General features: G+C 42.4%; 1 protein-coding gene across 2 annotated transcripts in view; it reads right to left on the reverse strand.

Moving 5' to 3' along the window:
* Nucleotides 1-386: 386 nt before the first annotated feature.
* Nucleotides 387-20,333, reverse strand: part of kcnj19a (potassium inwardly rectifying channel subfamily J member 19a) — a 38,217-nt gene continuing 18,270 nt past the window's right edge. Inside the window, exons 2-4 of one of the 2 annotated variants that reach the window (XM_076265031.1) lie at nt 7,579-7,795; nt 661-1,087; nt 387-603 (exon numbers count right to left, since the gene is read on the reverse strand). In XM_076265031.1, coding sequence (XP_076121146.1) covers nt 387-603; nt 661-1,087; nt 7,579-7,795 — 861 coding nt within the window. Of the gene's footprint in view, nt 604-644; nt 1,088-7,578; nt 7,796-20,333 lie in introns of both variants that reach the window. The other variant, XM_076265032.1, reaches the window with a different exon arrangement.

A 20,333-nucleotide genomic window follows, 5' to 3' on the forward strand; every position in this document is an offset into this window, starting at 1 on the left:
AGAAATACAACGAGGAACTGTTTGAGTGTGTGTGTGTGGTCAGAATAATATATATACGAGCATAGATGACAAAATGTGTGTGTGCATATGTGCAACACAGAGAAGTGCCAGTGTCTACTCTGTCACTACCAGACAAGATTGAAATGAAATCACAGTAAATCCAGTTAAGAGCTGTTCTCCATGTTTCCTATTGTTGTCAAAATTAAGACGGACTCAAAAATAGCTAAATTGATAACGATCCACCCAAATCCAAGTCATGCCTCCTGCGCCATTCAATTCATATTGTCCATATTAAATATTATATATCTATACATCCTTTCAAAATCTGTTTTGGGAGTTAGCAGTTCAATTCTGAGACCGTTTCCTTTGGGCTCTCTGGGCAAAGGCTAGCGGTCGGCATTCATGCGGCGCAGCTTTGCGGGCAAGTTGTCCTCTGGGCGTTTGGGTGTGGGCGTGCTGAGGGGCGTGTGGAGGGGAGCGTGCATCTGCGTGTGGAGCAGGCTGCGCCGGTGGAGGTCGCCCGTGGACCGCGTCACCCCGTGGACCTCAAAGCCCACCTTGAGCGACTTGAGCTGCAACCCCTGGTCTTCCCCAACGCAGATGCTCACGCCACCACCGCCGCCGCCACCGCCGCCGCCACCGGCGATCTCGTCCTGGCACGGCGACGAGCCCATGCGCTGGAGCTTGAGCGGCAGGTCGCCCGTGCTGCACGCCCGCTCGGCGGGCTGTGAGCTCAGCCGCAGCACCTTCCGCTGGAGATCCTCCTTGCCCGAGGAGCTCATGCGCTGCAGCTTGCTCGGCAGCCTGCTGGACACCGACCCTCCCCGACCGCCGCGCCCCTCCACCGCCTCCAGGCAGTCCACGGAGAAGACGCGGTCGCGGTGTGGCGTCGCCGCCGGCGACGGTAGTGAGGACTTCTCCTCGTACTCCTTGACGCTGTAGGCGGGAGTGGGCACCTCGAAGTTGCTGTGGAACTGGGAGTAGTCCACGCGGAAGAAGCCATCCTCTAGGGACATGACAGGCAGGAAGCGGTGACCCCACAGGACCTCATCTTCTGTGTAGGACGTCCGAGCCTGGCAAGTCATACCTGAGAGAGGGAGAGTGAGAGAAGGGTAAAGAGGGACAGTTGATTCCATCTGATGCATATGAGTGATGGTCACGTCATATGATGCATATGAGTGATGGTCACGTCATATGATGCATATGAGTGATGGTCACGTCATCTGATGCATATGAGTGATGGTCACGTCATATGATGCATATGAGTGATGGTCACGTCATATGATGCATATGAGTGATGGTCACGTCATATGATGCATATGAGTGATGGTCACGCCATCTGATGCATATGAGTGATGGTCACGTCATATGATGCATATGAGTGATGGTCACGCCATCTGATGCATATGAGTGATGGTCACGCCATCTGATGCATATGAGTGATGGTCACGTCATATGATGCATATGAGTGATGGTCACGCCATCTGATGCATATGAGTGATGGTCACGTCATATGATGCATATGAGTGATGGTCACGTCATATGATGCATATGAGTGATGGTCACGTCATCTGATGCATATGAGTGATGGTCACGTCATATGATGCATATGAGTGATGGTCACGTCATATGATGCATATGAGTGATGGTCCGTCAAATATGCAGCTGGGATGACATTGGCGACAGGTAAAAGAGGAGGCAGTTCAGACAGAAATACCACAGGAAAAACAACAAAATTATGGTGAGACTGAAAAAAAAACAGGTAAACTAGAAATAAAGAAAGAAAGAAAGAAAAAGGAGTAACAGCCAAAACAGAGAGCTTGCACTAAAAAAAAAAACAGTAAAAGAACAGTATCAGTTTGTCTCTAAGCCATAATGGTTGAGTTCAAAGAGACTGTCTGCATGTATAATGTCCTTTTCAAACATGAGTTCACAACATAATTTACAGACATGAACACATGCAAGCCTTTTTTGCACTCGTTTTCTCTCTCTCCTTGGTTCTCTTTTGCTCATTCATGGCGTCTTCTATTGATCATTCTCTCTCTCTTTCTCTTGCTCTCCTTCTCTGAGGAAATTTACAAGCACTGAGGTTGGCACGTGGTGAGCACCCCACAGAAGAGATTTAAACACTCCTCTTGCCGTAATTCAGACCAGGAGACGTAGAACAGCTCATGAAAGCAGAAAAGCCAACATCATCAGTCAGCTACTATAGGAGAGACTGAAGTAAGAGAGAGAGAGAGAGAAAGAGAAAGAGAGAGAGAGAGAGAGAGAGAGAGTTTGCGGGAGTGGACTTTTGGGGGAATGGTGAGTGCTGAAAATGTGCTCTGAATAGAAGAAAAGCAGACCCCGGCACAATGATACTCTCAGCAAATGAGATCGGGGTTTGTCCACGGACCATAAAGGGACCGACAATGTCTCTCTTGCACATTTACACTGAGCACAACTCATCCAATTAGCCCATTGTCACTTCAGAAGCATGTTCCCCCTCAGGTCTGATAATGAGCTCAATGTGAGCACAAAACAAGGGGCTCTCCAGAGGACAATAGTCAAAAGCCTGACCTTTTTGGAATTTCTTTGAAAATCAGTGGGAACGACATGTATATATCCACTGTAAAAAAAAAAAAAAAGCCAGCAGATGTGCCAAGCCAGGATCAATAACCATTAGCTTTTTGTGCGTTCCACACCATCCATGAGGAGAGCTCAATTAACTGTCCACGCACACATCTGATGAAGCACCGGTCAGGGAGCCGTTGGGATGCCAGTGTAACCGGGCCGAGGCAAGAGCATCATGAGTTTCATTGTCTGGTTGGGAAAGCCCGTTTCTTCACCTAATTAGGTGTCTAATTCTTCAGATCACTGCAGAAATCCACACTATTGACCCTGGGCCATGCATCACTGCTGATTGAATCATTCAATGTATGCAGTGACATGGGGCTCTCATGGAGCTCCACCTGACAGGAGGAGACAGATGAGTTGACTATTGGTTCACTTAACCTGTTGAGGAGTAAATTATTTTCCTGGTTCCTTCTAGAATTCTACGCAAACAATCTATAGTTTCAGTGTTCCTTATACAGTCTAAGGGGAAAATCTCTGAGGGTAATTGTGACATCATAATGTGGAACTCTCGGTTCGCAAACATTCTAATCACATATTTGTGACCGTACTCCTCAACAGGTTAACAACAGTTTTACTCACAATATAAATAGCAATGAACATCCCTACCGGCAGAATGCAAAGAGACATGATCATAAAAACTACAAAAAGTGCTACAACATTATGAAATGGTGCTGAATGATTGAATGTTACTTAAAACATTCCTTACATTACATACATTTTCGGTAACACTCCATAATAAGGTGCCATAATAAATAGCAAACTAGTAATTACCTAACCCTTTGTTAATTGTTACTAAAATATCTATTTGGCACAAGTTAATAGTTTTTTCATCATTAATTAAATATTAGTTGTTTGCATAAAATATGTATGTTAATGTTTTAACAAATCTATTAACTAATATTGTATTAATATATGTTAATAGTTAACTAAATATATTTTTGGCACTAATTAACAGTTATTTCTTACATCATTTAAATGTTAAATGTTTATTTATTATTATTTACAAACTATATGCTAATATAAAAGTTAATGACATATCATTATTTATCTAGCTTTTATGATTAGCTTTGTTGAGAATTTATGGAATTTATGGTTTATGGCTTTATGGTCTTGTGGGGTGCATACGGCACCCTACTGCCAGTGGTTGGTTGTGTGAGAGTTTGCGCTCCTCTTCTTCCACTTCATCCTTATTGGATACCTTTGTGGTTGGCTGTCCTGTAATTGGTGACTCTCTGTCTAGTCTTTGAAAGTAGTGTACTCTTTGCATTTAGAAGTACTATTTGGTTGCTGCTTGGATTTGGTGAAATTCAGGGGAGGGGTGTAACAGAGTTAGAAATGTAGTTTAGTGTTTGTATGTGATTTTCGCCGTAATTAAGCAGCTTTATTGATATTGGTGTTTTGGAGCCCCCTTTGGAAAAACGCTATACTGCAGTTCTGCTGCGTTTTGTCCTTGTATTGTTGCCATAGCCGATCAGAAGCGGTATGCTTTGCATTGGGTAGGTTGACTGTATAAAGCACTCCCCACTTTTGTAACTGTGAAATGTTGTTTAAGTTGAAAGCTTTGATATACCACCTGTATTATGTTACTTTACATGTATTTTTAAGATTTGGGTGCAATTCTAGCGACTTAGAGAACGTTTATTAATGTTTTCATTATGACCACGAGTTCATACACACTGAGTCTAACGTGACTAGCTGTAAACTCCGCTAGCAACTTTCCATGCATTCAGTGTAGTTAAGCAGTTTAGCTTAGTGTGCATGGAAAGTGCAATTCAGTCTAGCAGGAAATGAATGTACATTTAGTTTAGCATTATGTTTATGCATTACCTCCGTATGGTCTACGTCTGTGAGTGTTTAGTGAGTCTCAGAATATTAATAAACTGTCGTTCTGTGCACCTGAACATTCCATTTCTCCCTTGCTAGTAGGGCTGACAGTGATGGTATAGGAATGATGCATGTAATATAGCCCATTCAACTACTTGTTGTTTTGTTTTAACTTTTCCTAAAAGAATAAATGTGATAAGCCAGTTTTGGTCTCAGTCCCTTCACTGTCTGACTATAGTTATATATTACTAATATATTAATAAAGCTTAACCAACTTTATTATAAGGGTCCCCCATACTGATAGTTATATATTACTAATATATTAATTAAGCTTAACCAACTTTATTATAAGGGGCTCCACACTGATAGCTATATACTACTAATATATGAATTAAGCTTAACCAACTTTATTATAAGGGTCCCCCATACTGATAGTAATATATTACTAATATATTAATTAAGCTTAACCAACTTTATTATAAGGGACCCCACGCTTATAGCTATATACCACTAATATATTAATTAAGCTTAGCCAACTTTATCGCAAGCGGTTCCGGCGCTGACAACAGTGGCAACATGTCAAGGTGGCTCCATGTTTTTTTCTTGAATTTCCCCTTGGGGATCAATAAAGTATCTACAGTATCTATCTAAGGGTCTTATGGAGAGTGGTTCATATTGGGATAGGCAGAAGCACAGTTTAATAACAATTAGTTAAATAATAATATGTCATTAACTTTTCTATTAACATATACAGTAGTTTGCAAATAAACATTAAACATTTAAATGATGTAAGATATGACTGTTAATTAGTAATCACATATTAATGCAATATTAGTTAATAGATTTGCTAAAGCATTAACATACAGTTTTTATGCAAACAACTAATATTTAATTAATGATGAAAAAACTATTAACTTGTACCAAATAGATATGTTAGTAACAATTAACAAAGGGTTAGGTAATTACTAGTTTGCTATTTATTATGGCACCTTATTATGGAGTGTTACCACATTTTCTGATGCACAAATATGACAAGTGATACATGTGATTAATTACAATATTACAAACAAACTATGCAATTCTGACATGATGTAGTACATGACTCCTCTTCTCAGTATGAGTTTTGGTATGTCTCTCATGTGGATATCAGACAGCCCCTGTGGGGATGATGATGCCCACTCAGCGTGATGGCCAGACATGATACTCAGTTAGAGAAGGCTGACCCAATAATGCCTCTGCATGGGAGTATCATGGTGGGAATCGGTCGTCATTGCTGACCCTCGTTGCTTGACATGGCTGTTTTTACCAGTGAGTCCCTTACTGTCAGTCAATAAGCACTCTGCGCTCAGTGAGCAGACCTCTCGGGGCAACTCTGTTACGGTGTGTGTGTGTGTGTGTGTGTGTGTGTGTGTGTGTCTACACAGTGTGATACACACTGAGAGTAAATTGAACATTTTCTTTCTGCTCTCTGTGGATATGATGCAGAGGCTGGCAAATTAATAGGAAGGGGGCTAAAGCCAGCAGCCTAGTTTAATGACCTTATCACCAGCACCCACACACCCACACAGCACAGCACAGCACAGCACAGAGGAGTGGAGCAGCCGACTGCAGGGCATTGCTACACAAAACAGCACCTGTAGGTTAAGGGAGAAAAACAAAGCATATACTGTAGATATATCAGAGAGGCGTAAACCACTTGAGGTATCACACAGATGGCAGAGTTTGCTGCTTGTGTACTGCTACAGCTTTCGATCACTAGTCCTGACCCATAAAGAAAAGCAACAAAAAACTACACATACTGTACCAGAACGATATGAGAAAAATGTAGTGGAAGAATCACAGGAAGGGAGTCAGAAGCAATGCTGATATGCCAGAAAGCAAAAGAGCAAGCTATCGGTACAGAATGAACTGAAAAAAAGGGTTCAATTAAAGAGATTAGAGGGAAGTAAGATAGTGGAATACCAAATACACCCCTTTTTTACTTTGTATTTGACAGTATTGTGTGTGTGTGTGTGTGTGTGTGTGTGTCTGTCTGTTTGTTTGTTTATTGGAAAGGTGCCATATAACCATTTCAATAGGCATAAATAAAAGGGAAATGGAAAAAGATAACACAAAGTGCCTGGGGCCATTTCTCATGTCCATGTCTGTCCATCACGTTTCACGCTTGCAATCATTTCATCTCCTCAACTGTGGAAAAAAGGGAGAGAAAAAGGACGACCGAGATAGAATGAGAGAGAAAGAGTGTATCGGCATCGAAGGAAACATGAGACCTGCACGGCGAGTCTGGAGCTCGTACATCAAAGTGACGCGAGTGTGACCACGGGCTCTTATTATGCATAGTGCCGAGCTAACGCACAGCGCCTGCCCTGCACAGTAATAAAGAAGTCCTCATAATTCAATCAGTGGTCGGATCCCCCTCCCTGCTCACCACACACCCCACCGCACCGCACCTCCTCCGACTCCTCCATCTGCCTCCACTCCTCTCCCCTCCACCCGAGAGGCAGAACGCTGAAGGGACCAATGGGAACAGAGAGAACTAGAGAGGGCTTCGCAAAAGAGAGCAGATCCATCTCTCTTGGTTTCTGCTGGGTAAATGAAGGGAATGGTTGTGTGACAGTGTGAAAAGGAAAGGGAGAGACGCCATCTCAGAGTGATTGCTTCAAAATCCACAGGAGCAACCCACACACACACACACACACGGGAGCAACACACACACACGCACACACACGCACACATACACATAGAGCAATAGAGATGAATGAAAGGAATGAGAGGTAGGAAGAGTGTGAGTGGTGGGGGGTGAGTGGGAAAGCATCACGTGTGAGAATACTGGGCTGAATGTACACAGGCTGCTGGACCCCAGCTGCATGCCTGGAGGCTGGAGAGAGGTACAGTAAGGTGAGGAGCAAGACAGGGGAGGTGTGTGTGTGTGTGTGTGTGTGTGTGTGTGTCTGTGTGTGTCTGTGTGTGTGTATGTGTGTGTCTGTGTGTGTATGTGTGTGTGTGTGTGTGTGTGTGTGTGTCTGTGTGTGTGTGTGTGAGTGTGTGTCTGTGTGTGTCTGTGTGTGTGTGTGTGTGTGTGTCTGTGTGTGTGTGTGTGTGTGTGTGTGTGTGGGTGCAGCTGTCAACCAGCCATACCTGTCGTCTCCACGATGCCCTCCAGGATGACCACGATCTCGAACTGCTCGCTCTTGAGCGAGCGCTGCGACAGGTCGAAGAACGGGCTCTTGGAGTTGATCTCGTGGCAGATGGTGAGAGGTGAGACCAGGAAGAGCTGGTCAGCACCCGTCCCGAAGCCGACGTCCAGCTCACACTGGTCCAGCGGCAGGAACTCCCCTTCAGGAGTCTGACGAGACTACGTAAATAGAGAGAAACAGAGAGACAGCGCGAATGAGAAAAAGAGAGAAAAGTAGAGAAAGAGGGAAAAGGACAGAAAGAGAAAATAACACTAAATTACAATACATAACAACGAAATATTGCACTGCACAATTACACAGATACAGTACATATACATGGGTACAAATTGCCTGAGAGTCTTTAGCACTGGTTATTTATTTACTGCTTTGGGTGGACTGATCTGCAATCAGGTCATATCACCGTGATCTGTTATGAGTGCACAGTGGTCACAGAGCCAGGTTCAGTGTAGTCGAGCAGAACACACCAGCATGGAAGAGACATGACTGCAGGTCATAACTGCATAACCATAGCTACCTCCTCTGGATAAATATAACCCCACTGAATATACATAAGTTCCCAAGGGCCAGTGTGCTGAACACTGGCCTTAGGTCACTGTCTAGTCTTTGTGTGTGTGTGTGTGTGTGTGTGTGTGTCTGTGTGTGTGTGTGTCTGTGTGTGTACGTGTGTGTGTGTTGTGTGTCCGTATGTGTATGTATGCAGAGAGAGAGAGAGAGAGAGAGAGAGAGAGTGTGAAATGGCCATTGTTTAGACAGGACCTGCCACACTGGCGGAACACTGAGGTGGAAACATTTAATGGCTAGCTGAGAAGGAGCCGGTGAGTGGCGCTCTGTAACTCACTGGCCCCACACACACTGCCCATTATCTCCCTTTGGTGCACTCACAAGCTCACTGGGCTTTGATCCTGCACCCTTTCTCATCTCAGGGTGTGTGCTCTACACAAAATAAAAAAAACACTAGTTCAAAGCCACTAGGACATTCTAAGGCATATTTATTGGGTGGGTGACATTTCCAAGCATATCCTTCTTGTGGCTTCAGAAGTGTGCTCATATAATACGCACTCTATGCACACAAATACTTTTCACACACATAGTATCACACTGTTCATGCACATGCGCACACCACCACCACCACCACCCCTACACACACACACACACACACTCTCTCTCTCTCTCTCTCTCATACACACACACACACACACACACGTATTTGATCAAACAGCACTTCCTACAGTCCTGCACAACCCTCTCCCACACAGAGGCACACTAGCTGTCTCTGCAGAGACACCACATTTCCCATTTTTCCGCCTCTCTCGCATTCACCCTCTTCCACATATTTCAGGAAGATGTGTTTGCAGCTCTATGATGAAGTGAACTACAGGTATTAGAGTGCTGACATCAGCTCATGTAAACATGATGTGCTTTGAGTGGGGAAAGTCATAGGGTCAGCAGCATGCCGAAGAGGTAAATGCCTGCATATTTCTTCAGCTCACACACACACACACACACACACACACACACACACACACACACACACAGATACAGAAACTCTCTCTCTCTCTTTCTCTCTCTCTCTCTCTCTCACACCCACACACACACGCACACATACACATACACAGAAACTCTCTCTCTCACACACACACACAATATAAGAGGAGTAGTGTCACCTCTCAGCTGCTACAGTGAAATGAGAAGAGCTTTGCTCAAACTGTTGAACATACGTTTGTAACTGTTGTAACTCAATGTTCTTATAGGAAACTATCTTCTATTTGCTCCATTAAAAATAAAAGAAAGTTTTCCTTTTGTTTTCACTCATGTTGCTTTGCAACCATATTTATTTGATTCCCTGTGTCTGTTTGCTCCCAAGGCTGTGTGTGTGTGTGTGTATGTGTGTGTGTGTGTGTGTGTGTGTGTGTTTTCAGTGTATGTGTGTCGTGTGATCTTTTGGTACCACCAGGGGATGTCACCGCTTCACTGCACTTCACTGTCGCCTTTGCTCAGCATTAAAAAGACAGATTGCAGTATCTCAAATGCTGACACACAAAGCATCTTCACAGAGGTGCCTGCAGCAACACTTGTCTCTCTAGTAGAGGAGGTGCACCAGGGCTCTGTTGACCCGAATGGCTTTGTCTTAAGCATGCCGAACCAGCCTGTGATGTTTGGCTGGTTTTCCTGAAATGAGAAGAAAGAAACCTTGGGAGAATACAGGTCACATCTTCTGTAGCCTGGCATCACCATCCCACTAGTTTCACTGCCAAACTGAGCTAGCGAGATACGGTCTCTCAGCTCCAGGCTGTCTCCCCCATGTGTTTGGTTATAAAAAGAGCCGTTGCTACAGATGCAGTATGCACTCCTTAACAGGTTAACCTACATTTTATATAAAAGCTTTTTCAGCGTCTGTCTGACAATGGTAGTTTCTGATGAAGGCAATCGTGTTAAGTACAGAGGTTATCAGAGGGGCAGCAGAAGGCAGGCACATCTTAATCAAAATTTTTGGGACAGGATTCAACGGACAGGTGGAAGAATTAAGTTCACGTTACAAATTTGCAAAAAGAGGAGCAAGCGAAAAGCGTGTTTGGCGAGATCTCTAGCCAGGGTCATGGAGTGCTTTGCAGGGATCGTGCAGGAATCTACTGCTGCAGGATCCATGCGGACACCCAAATGCTATTCTTAACCTAGGAAGATGGGAGGCCATGGGGAGGTGGTGGGTTGAAAGCCAGTGATCAAACCAGAACAGGCAGGCTGGGAATAAATTACCTGCTAAGAGGGACACTGTGGCACATTTTGTCAAGCTCCTCCCGAACTTTCATTTAAAATCGCCTTTGATCTTGACTTGATCTGCATTCAGATGTGAACTTGAAGAGTATATGAGAACATGACCATGCCATGACCCTCTAGTTAATTAGACAAGCAGGTTCCTCTGGCTTGACCTTTTTAATGCTGTGAGATGATATGACATGAACTTCATGGTGATTTCATGACAGGCAGGCACCATAGGTGTCAAATAGCACAACTTTGTGGTCTGAAATGGGTAGTTCAGCAGCAGTGAGCAATTTGACCATTTGGCTGCCATACTACCAAATCTGGTTGTTTGGTGATAATGGTCAGGATGGCCGGTTTGGATTTACATAATTGTAATGTGGACATCGGTTGCACAAATGAAATGTGTAAAATTAATGCAGCATTTTGTTCCTGTTTCCATAATAAGGTGCCATAATAAATAGCAAACTAGTAATTACCTAACCCTTTGTTAATATTTGTTAATTGTTATTTGGCACAAGTTAATAGTTTTTTCATCATCAATTAAATATTTGTTGTTTGCATAAAATCTGTATGTTAATGTTTTAGCAAATCTATTAACTAATATTGTATTAATATGTGTTAATAGTTAACTAAATGTATTTTTGGCACTAATTAATAGTTATTTCTTACATCATTTAAATGTTAAATGTTTATTTACAAACTATATGTTAATAGAAAAGTTGATGACTTATTATTATTTAACTAATTGATATTAAACTGTGCTTCTGCCTATCCCAATATGAACCACTCCCCATAGGACCCTTACAATAGATAGATAGATACTTTATTGATCCCAAAGGGAAATTCAAGAAAAAAACACGGAGCTACCTTGACATGCCGCCACTCTTGTCGGCGCCAGAAACGCTTGCAATAGTTGGTTAAGCTTAATTAATATATTAGTAGTATATAGCTATAAGCGTGGGGCCCCTTATAATAAAGTTGGTTGAGCTTAATTAATATATTAGTAATATATAACTATCAGTACGGGGGACCCTTATAATAAAGTTGGTTAAGCTTTATTAATATATTAGTAATATATAACTATTAGTCAGACAGTGAAGGGACTGAGACCAAAACTGGCTTATCACATTTATTCCTTTAGGAAAAGTTAAAACTAAACATGCCTTCAGGCACTGGCATACATAAAACAGCATCTGCACAAGCAAAATAAAAAGAAGTAGTTGAATGGGCTATATTACATGCATGACTTCTATACCATCACTGTCAGCCCTACTAGCAAGGGAGACGTGCGACATGGAATGAATGGAATGGAAGGTGCACAGAACGAGTTTATTAATATTCTGACTCACTAAACACTCACAGACGTAGACCATACGGAGGTAATGCATAAACATAATGCTAAACAAATTGTACATTCATTTCCTGCTAGACTGAATTGCACTTTCCATGAGCACTAAGCTAAACTACACTGAATGCATGGAAAGTTGCTAGCGGAGTTTACAGCTAGTCACGTAGACTCGTGTATGAACTCGTGGTCATAATAAAAACATTAATAAACGTTCTCTAAGTTGCTAGAATTGCTACCAAATCCTAACAATACATGTAAAGTAGTATAATACAGGTGGTATATCAACGTTTTCAACGTAAACAACATTTTACAGTTACAAAATTAAAACAAAGTGGAGAGTGCTTTATACAGTCAACCCATAGACATAATATCATAGACAGTAAAAGATATGGACAGAGTCATCACGTAGACGTCAATCCATAGACAGTAAAAGAAATGGACGAACAGACTCCGTCGTTCTCAATGGGAGGGTACCAAGGGGGCAGGCGAATTCCCGGAAGTAGAAGAATCGACGTAGGCTGGAGGGACCACCTCTCTGCTAACTCCCATAGAAGTCTATTCATTCTAGGATTTTTTTGAAATACCATAACTTCATATAACGTATATCCTGTGCCGATATTGTAGCTTCTGTGTAATCTACATAAACACTACAAAGGCAAAACAGACTCCATTACCTCGTCCATAACGTTGGTTACCCGTAAGAAGAATGGTTAGCTTGTTCAGTTGGAGGGAAGCTAGCTTTGACGTAATCTCTCTTTCGCGCCGTAGGGAGATAACCGTATTGTTTGGATAAGAAGCTCAGTCCACCTTACTGTCTGACGGTAACTCATAAGCAAAACCTAGCATACACGACCGTATGTTAAGGTAAAGCATTACACAGAGGCAACCTTATAGTAATAAAAAAGTAAACCTAATTTTTTTAAAAACGGCACTAATCATTTCAGAGGTTTTCGATGGATTGACCGTAGGTCGGAAAAGTGGAAAGAAGATTAGCTTCAAGGCTATAACTTTTTTGTTTTGTTTTAGCATGACTGTTTTTGAAGATGATCATGTATGGTAGCTTCAACATTAACACGACTTGGTGAGGATGATATTAATAATAATACATAAATAAATGTTTAACTTTGATGACTTTGAAGGCGAAGGAAGTGTGAGAAGAATTTCTGTGTATCTATCATATGAGTTACAAGATTCAGTTCGATGGCTAACGTCACGAAGTTAAGTGTGAGTCTGCGCAGTACTGGGGGGACCAACTGAAAAATCGTTCTATTTGACTCAGTGCCCTCCCATTGAAAACGACGGAGTCTGTTCGTCCATTTCTTTTACTGTCTATGGAGGGTACTGAGTCATTTTTCAGTTGGTCTCCCCAGTACTGCGCAGACTCGCACTTAACTTCGTGACGTTAGCCATCGAACTGAATCTTGTAACTCATATGATAGATAGGCTACACAGAAATTCTTCTCACACTTCCTTCGCCTTCAAAGTCATCAAAGTTAAACATTTATTTATGTATTATTATTAATATCATCCTCACAAGTGATATCAAGTCGTGTTAATGTTGAAACTACCACACATGATCATCTTCAAAAACAGTCAAAACAAGTTATAGCCTTGAGGCTAATCTTCTTTCCACTTTTCTGACCTACGTCCATCCATCGAAAACCTCTGAAATGATTATCGTTAGACTACCTAACGGTAAAACTACTGTTTTTCCATTAGGTTTACTTGCCTCTATGCTTTACCTTAACATAGGCTACAATGCTATAGGGTGTGGGCGTCATGACGTAATTACTCCGCCATGTTGATTGCCTCCTTTACCGCTACTCAGACTACTGCCTATGACTACTGCGTAATGTACTCCCTCTCAGCCGTTAATAATGCTGATTTTGTCAACATACCGGTACCTGGCTTCTCTATTGAATGCGTCCCGGTAAATTCCAGATCCTTTTCGGGATTATTCCAGATCCTTTTCGGGATTTTAACATATTTCTTCTATCTATTTTTCTATCTATTCTTTCTCAACTCTACTTCTAGCTACATCTCTTCATTCAACAACGTTATGTCAGAGTTATTTTAACGTTCGCGTAGCCATCAACATGGCCGCCACGTCCCACAATGCAACGCGGATCCCACGCCCTATTGTAGGCTACATAGCTTTGTTCACGAGTTTCCGTGCTGGCTGGACTACGCTTCTTATCCAAACAATACGGTTATCTCCCTTCAGTGCGTTAGCTTCCCTTCAACCAGACATGCTAAACATTCTTCTTACGGGAACCTAACGTTACGTACGAGGTAGTCGAGTCTTGTTTTGCCTTTTATTGTTTATGTAGATAACACAGAAGCTAAAATATTGGCACATGATATATGTTATATGAAGTTATGGGAGTTCAAAAAAATCCTAAATGGATGGGCGTTCTATGGGGTTAGCAGAGAGTTGATAACCAGCGCTACATCGATGCTTCTACTTCCGGGAATTCGCCTGCCCCCTTGCGTCAATCGAGGCGGGTGAAGCAAATTTCAACCGTTTCCTGTTGGTTGACGAGGCTTTCTGCGCAGGCTCAGGGGACGTAAATGTAACGTAGGCACGTAGTCTGACTTGTTTAACTCTTGTGATAGCTGCACCGAGAGATTGGGTATGTAGCCACTTACTTCGTTACCACCATGTCTACATTACTGTTCTAAATGTCCTAGTTGTTCGTAGATAAATGTGATTTAATATAAACAGCACTTGCCACATTCATAGCCTAGGCTACTGTCAATCCATCAAAACTTCGCTGAAATGTTGTGCTCCGATGCTTTCGTTCTTATCCAGAGAATACAGTTATTTTGCTCCTGTGCGACGCTTTCACCCGCTCTGGCTGTATGCTTATTACGTCACTTTAGCATTGATTTCGGAAAAAAGTTTATTACTCAGTCTGTAAGTCAGTTACGAGGTTATGACGCCAATCACACAATGTTGTTTTAAAAAGTTCATATAAAGGCTTAAAACGCTTCAGCTGTAACATTATTTGATGTCAAAGTGGCGCCAAAATTGAATGGGCTTCAATAAGGGGATGGCTAGGTGAACTGGTCTACTATTTAGCCTCAGATCCGCCATAGTGTCTACACTCTCCGAACGTTCGCCTGCCCCCTTGCATAATATCAAGGGGGCAGGCGAATTCCCGGAAGTAGAAGAATCGACGTAGGCTGGAGGGACCACCTCTCTGCTAACTCCCATAGAAGTCTATTTATTCTAGGATTTTTTTGAAATACCATAACTTCATATAACATATATCCTGTGCCGATATTGTAGCTTCTGTGTAATCTACATAAACACTACAAAGGCAAAACAGACTCTATTACCTCATCCGTAACGTTGGTTACCCGTAAGAAGAATGGTTAGCTTGTTCGGTTGGAGGGAAGCTAGCTTTGACGTAATCTCTCTTTCGCGCCGTAGGGAGATAACCGTATTGTTTTTTGAGGACTATTGCTCAGTCCACCTTACTGTCTGACGGTAACTCATAAGCAAAACCTAGCATACACGACCGTATGTTAAGGTAAAGCATTACACAGAGGCAACCGTATAATAATAAAAAAGTAAACCTAATTTTTTTAAAAACGGCACTAATCACAGAGGTTTTCGATGGATTGACCGTAGGTTGGAAAAGTGGAAAGAAGATTAGCTTCAAGGCTATAACTTTTTTGTTTTGTTTTAGCATGACTGTTTTTGAAGATGATCATGTATGGTAGCTTCAACATTAACACGACTTGGTGAGGATGATATTAATAATAATACATAAATAAATGTTTAACTTTGATGACTTTGAAGGCGAAGCAAGTGTGAGAAGAATTTCTGTGTATCTATCATATGAGTTACAAGATTCAGTTCGATGGCTAATGTCACGAAGTTAAGTGTGAGTCTGCGCAGTACTGGGGGGACCAACTGAAAAATCGTTCTATTTGACTCAGTGCCCTCCCACTGAAAACGACGGAGTCTGTTCGTCCATTTCTTTTACTGTCTATGGCATAATATACAGTCAACCTACCCAATGCAAAGCATACCGCTTCTGATCAGCTATGGCAACAATGCAAGGACAAAACGCAGCAGAGCTGCAGTATACCGTTTCTCAAGGGCGCTCTAAAACACCAATCTCAAAAAAGCTGCTTAATTACGGCGAAAATCACATACAAACACTAAACTATATTTCTAACTCTGTTACAAGGATACAAGGAAGTTTACAAGGAAGTTTATTGTCACATGCATATAGTTACTGGAAGTAAGAAATGCAGTGAAATTATGTCTGGTGTCAGCCTATTTGTGCATTAATGGGGGGGGGGGGGGCAGATTAAGTGGCAAGGGCTGCATAAAAAAGGTGGGGGAGGATTGGGATTGGGTGGGGGGCACCAACAAGGAGCACCCAAGAGCAACAGGGGCAAGGAAAAACTCCCTTACCAAGGAAGAAACCTTGGGCAGATCCACGGCTCAAGGGGCTAACCCAACTGCCAGGGGTCTTGGTGTGTGTGTTGGGGGGATGACAGGGGAGATGGGATAGTGTGCTGTGTGTGTGGGGAGAGGGCAGTGTGCAATATGTGTGTTGGAGAAGCTTCCTCATGAGACAATGTGCTGTGTATTGGGGGGGCAGTGTGCTGTAAGTATGTTGGGGATGTGTGTTGGAGAAGCTTCCTGATGAAATAATGTGCTGTGTATGTAGGGGGGGGGGCAGGGACTTACTATTGCAAGCAGAGTACTGTATGTATGATGTATGTGAGTGATGACAGTGAAGATGTGTGTGTGGGCGGGAGGGGAGTGGAGCAGTGACTGTGTGTGTGTGTGTGTAGTGTGTGTGTGGGCAGTGTGCTGTAAGTATGTTGGGGATGTGTGTTGGAGAAGCTTCCTGATGAAATAATGTGCTGTGTATGTAGGGGGGGGGGGGGACTTACTATTGCAAGCAGAGTACTGTATGTATGATGTATGTGAGTGATGACAGTGAAGATGTGTGTGTGGGCGGGAGGGGAGTGGAGCAGTGACTGTGTGTGTGTGTGTGTAGTGTGTGTGTGGGTAGGTGGGGGCAGTGTGCTGTAAGTATGTAGAGGATGTGTGTTGGAGAAGATCCTGAAGACAATGTGCTGTGTATTTAGGGGGGGGGGGGGGCAGTGTGCAGCAAGGAGGCTTACTGTAGCAAGCAGTGTGCTGTATGTATGTGAAGTGATGACAGTGATGATGTAAGTGTGTGTGTTGGGGATGGGGGTGGGGGGGGCAGAAAGGCTAGGCAATCAAGGACATGGGTAGATGGAGGAGAAATCAAAAAGAATAAATAAAAAGTTCTATGGAGATGTGCAAAAGTTGGAGAAAGTCAGATATGTGTGTGTGTGTGTGTGTGTGTGTGTGTGTGTTTGTGTGTTTTGACGTGTGATGAAATAAGAAAATAAATAAAAGGTCTGTAGCATAGGGAGAGGGATGTAAAAGTGCTAAAAGTCTTGTAGGTGTGTGTGTGTGTGTGTGTGTGTGGGGGGGGGGGGGGGGGGGGTCATGAGTGCTGAGTAGTGAATGAGTGCAAAGTCAGTATGGTGTGAGTTCAGAGTTGGGAAATGTTTGAGAGTGCTGAGGAGTGAATGTGTGCAAAGTCAGTATAGTGTGAGTTCAGAGTTCGGATGGCCTGGGGATAAAAACTTCTCCTAAGTCTCTCAGTTCTGGCTTTGTGACTACATAGGCGTCTTCTTGATTTCAGCGGTTGGAATAATCTATTGTTAGGATGAGAAGAGTCCTTCAGAATCTTTTGGGCTCTTAGGAGTACTCTTCTGGAATAGATATCTTGTAGAGCAGGGAGTTGAGTTCTTATAGTACGTTCAGCTGAGCGCACTACTCTGCAGAGTACTACAATCTCTAACTGTGGAGTTCCCATACCAGTTGATGATGCTACCAGTTAGAACACTCTCAACCGCTGAAGTGTAGAAGGCCTTCATGATGGATGTAGAAACTTTGAATTTCCTTAGCTGACGAAGGAAGTAGAGTCGTTGTCTGGACTTCTTCAGAACATATTGAGTGTTAACAGTCCATGTTAAGTCTTCAATAATGTGGACACCAAGGTATTTAAAACTTGTGACTCTCTCTACAGGTTGCCCGCTGATCATTAGTGGGGTGTAACTGTAGTTCTGCTGCTGCCTTCTGTAATCCACTACCATTTCCTTGGTTTTATTGATATTAAGTGTCAAGCTGTTAGATTGACACCACTGTGCCACCTCATCAACCTGTTACACCCCTCCCCTGAATTTCACTAAATTCAAGCAGCAACCAAATAGTACTTCCAAAGGCAAAGAGTACACTACTTTCAAACACTAGACAGAGGGTCACCAATTACAGAACAGCCAACCACAAAGGTATCCAATAAGGATGAAGTGGAAGAAGAGGTGTGCAAACTCTCACACAACCAACCACTGGCAGTAGGGTGCCTTATACACCCCATAATACCATAAAGCCATAAACCATAAATTCCATAAATTCTCCACAAAGCTAATCAGAAAAGCTAGATAAATAATAATATGTCATTAACTTTTATATTAGTATATAGTTTGTAAATAAACAGTTAACATTTATATGATGTAAGAAATAACTGTTAATTAGTGCCAAAAAGACATTTAGTTAACTATTAACACATATTAATACAATATTAGTTAATAGATTTGTTAAAATATTAACATACAGATTTTATGCAAACAATATTGAATTAATGATAAAAAAAACTATTAACTTGTGCCAAATAGATATTTTAGTAACAATGAACAAATATTAACAAAGTGTTAGGTAACTAGATGTACCGCAGAGCGGTACAAAATATGACCGCCGCCCAGTCCAGCACATTTTTTCCACAAAAAGAAATCACGCTGAAAGGCCTATATGATTCTAACTGTCTCACTGTCTAACTGTGCATTATCCACACTCAATTCTCACTGGTATCTGCTAGACAACAAGTACCAAAACATGATTAGTTCATAGATTTCACATGTAAAATTCATTTTATACAACCCCACCTCCATCTTGCCTGTTCATAATTATGAGAAATTCTTGATTGTTTGTGTTATGTTTATGTTATGTGTGTGGGTGTGTGTGTGTGTGTGAGTGTGTGTGTGTGTGTGTGTGTGTGTGTGTGTGTGTGTGTGTGTGTGTGTGTGCGTGCCTGCGTATGTGCCTGTGCATGGAAGCGTACATATGTCTACTGTGTGAGTATGTGTCATGATTATTGTGAATGTGTGTGTGTGTGTGTATCTGTTTGTGCACATGTGTGCACATGAACTGGGCTAACATGACCCCTGGAGGCAAATATACGGAAAAAATGGTCATCCTAGGCCCTACAGTTCTCAAGATATTCACAGAGAACTGTGTCTGGCCTACCCTCCTTTCGGGGGGTCCAGTCCAGCGGGGGGGCTACAGATCAAAACGAAAAATGACAGTTCCATGCTATCCATGTGGGGGTACATGCCCACCAAGTTTTGTGTACCCCGGTCTTTCAGTGTCCCGGGAATCCTTGTTGGTGTACGTCACTAAATGTACACATAAATTGTTTTATTGTAAGGCCCCCCATGAACGAAAGTACACAAAACTTGGCATGCATTCGGAGGGTGTCATAATGATCCTACACTTTCAATTTCGTGCAGTTTTGACCATGTCAGCCAGAGATATTGTGATGAAAACACCTACATTTTTGCTTTTTAATTTTTAACTAGGTGGCGCTATACATGAAATAAGTGGTAATGGGATGGGTTGACATGGCCCCTTGAGATCAACATACAAAAAAAAGGTGGACCTCCTAGGCCCTACGGTTCTCGAGATATTCACAGAAAACTGTCTCCGGCCACCTACAGGCCAGTTGGTGTATAGTAACATAAATTCATTTATTGTGTGGCCCCCCATGAACGGAATTCCACGAAACTTGGCGTGCATTCAGAGGGTGTCATAATGATCCTACACTTCCAATTTCGTGCAGTTTTGGCTATGTTAGGTCACAGATACCTGCGATTACAACACCTCATTTTTACTTTTTTGTGTTTAACTAGGTGGCGCTATACATGAAATGAGTGGTTATGGAATGGGTTGACATGGCCACTTGAGATCAACTTACAAAAAAAAAATGGTCCTCCTAAACCTTACGGTTCTCGAGATATTCACAGAAAACTGTGTCTGCCCTACCCTCCTTTCGGGGGGTGCAGTCCAGCGGGGGGGCTACAGATCAAAACGAAAAACGATGGTTCCATGCTATCCATATGGGGTTACATGCCCACCAAGTTTCGTCTACCCCGGTCTTTCAGTGTCCCGGGAATCATTGACAGAAATTTGGACATGCGAAAAAGAAAAAAAGAAAAAAAAAAAAAAAGAAAAAAAAAAAAAATCTGACTAAACCTATATGACCGCCGCTTCGCTGCGCGGCGGTCATAATTACTAGTTTGCTATTTATTATGGCACCTTATTATGGAGTGTTACCCAATTAATTCCAATGAAATAGTTCACATGAATTAAACATGTTACTTCTATGTCATTGTGTTATACAAGCTGAGGCACCTACTGAGAATAGGTATTCAGATGTTGCAATGAATACTGACGTGTCAATGCTAAT

Source organism: Alosa pseudoharengus, unplaced genomic scaffold (assembly GCF_046254945.1).
Source record: "Alosa pseudoharengus isolate Yale_2024_CS ecotype anadromous, Long Island Sound unplaced genomic scaffold, YU_APseudo_1.1 YU_APseudo_1.1_scf_4, whole genome shotgun sequence".
Classification (NCBI taxonomy): Eukaryota; Metazoa; Chordata; class Actinopteri; order Clupeiformes; family Clupeidae; genus Alosa; species Alosa pseudoharengus.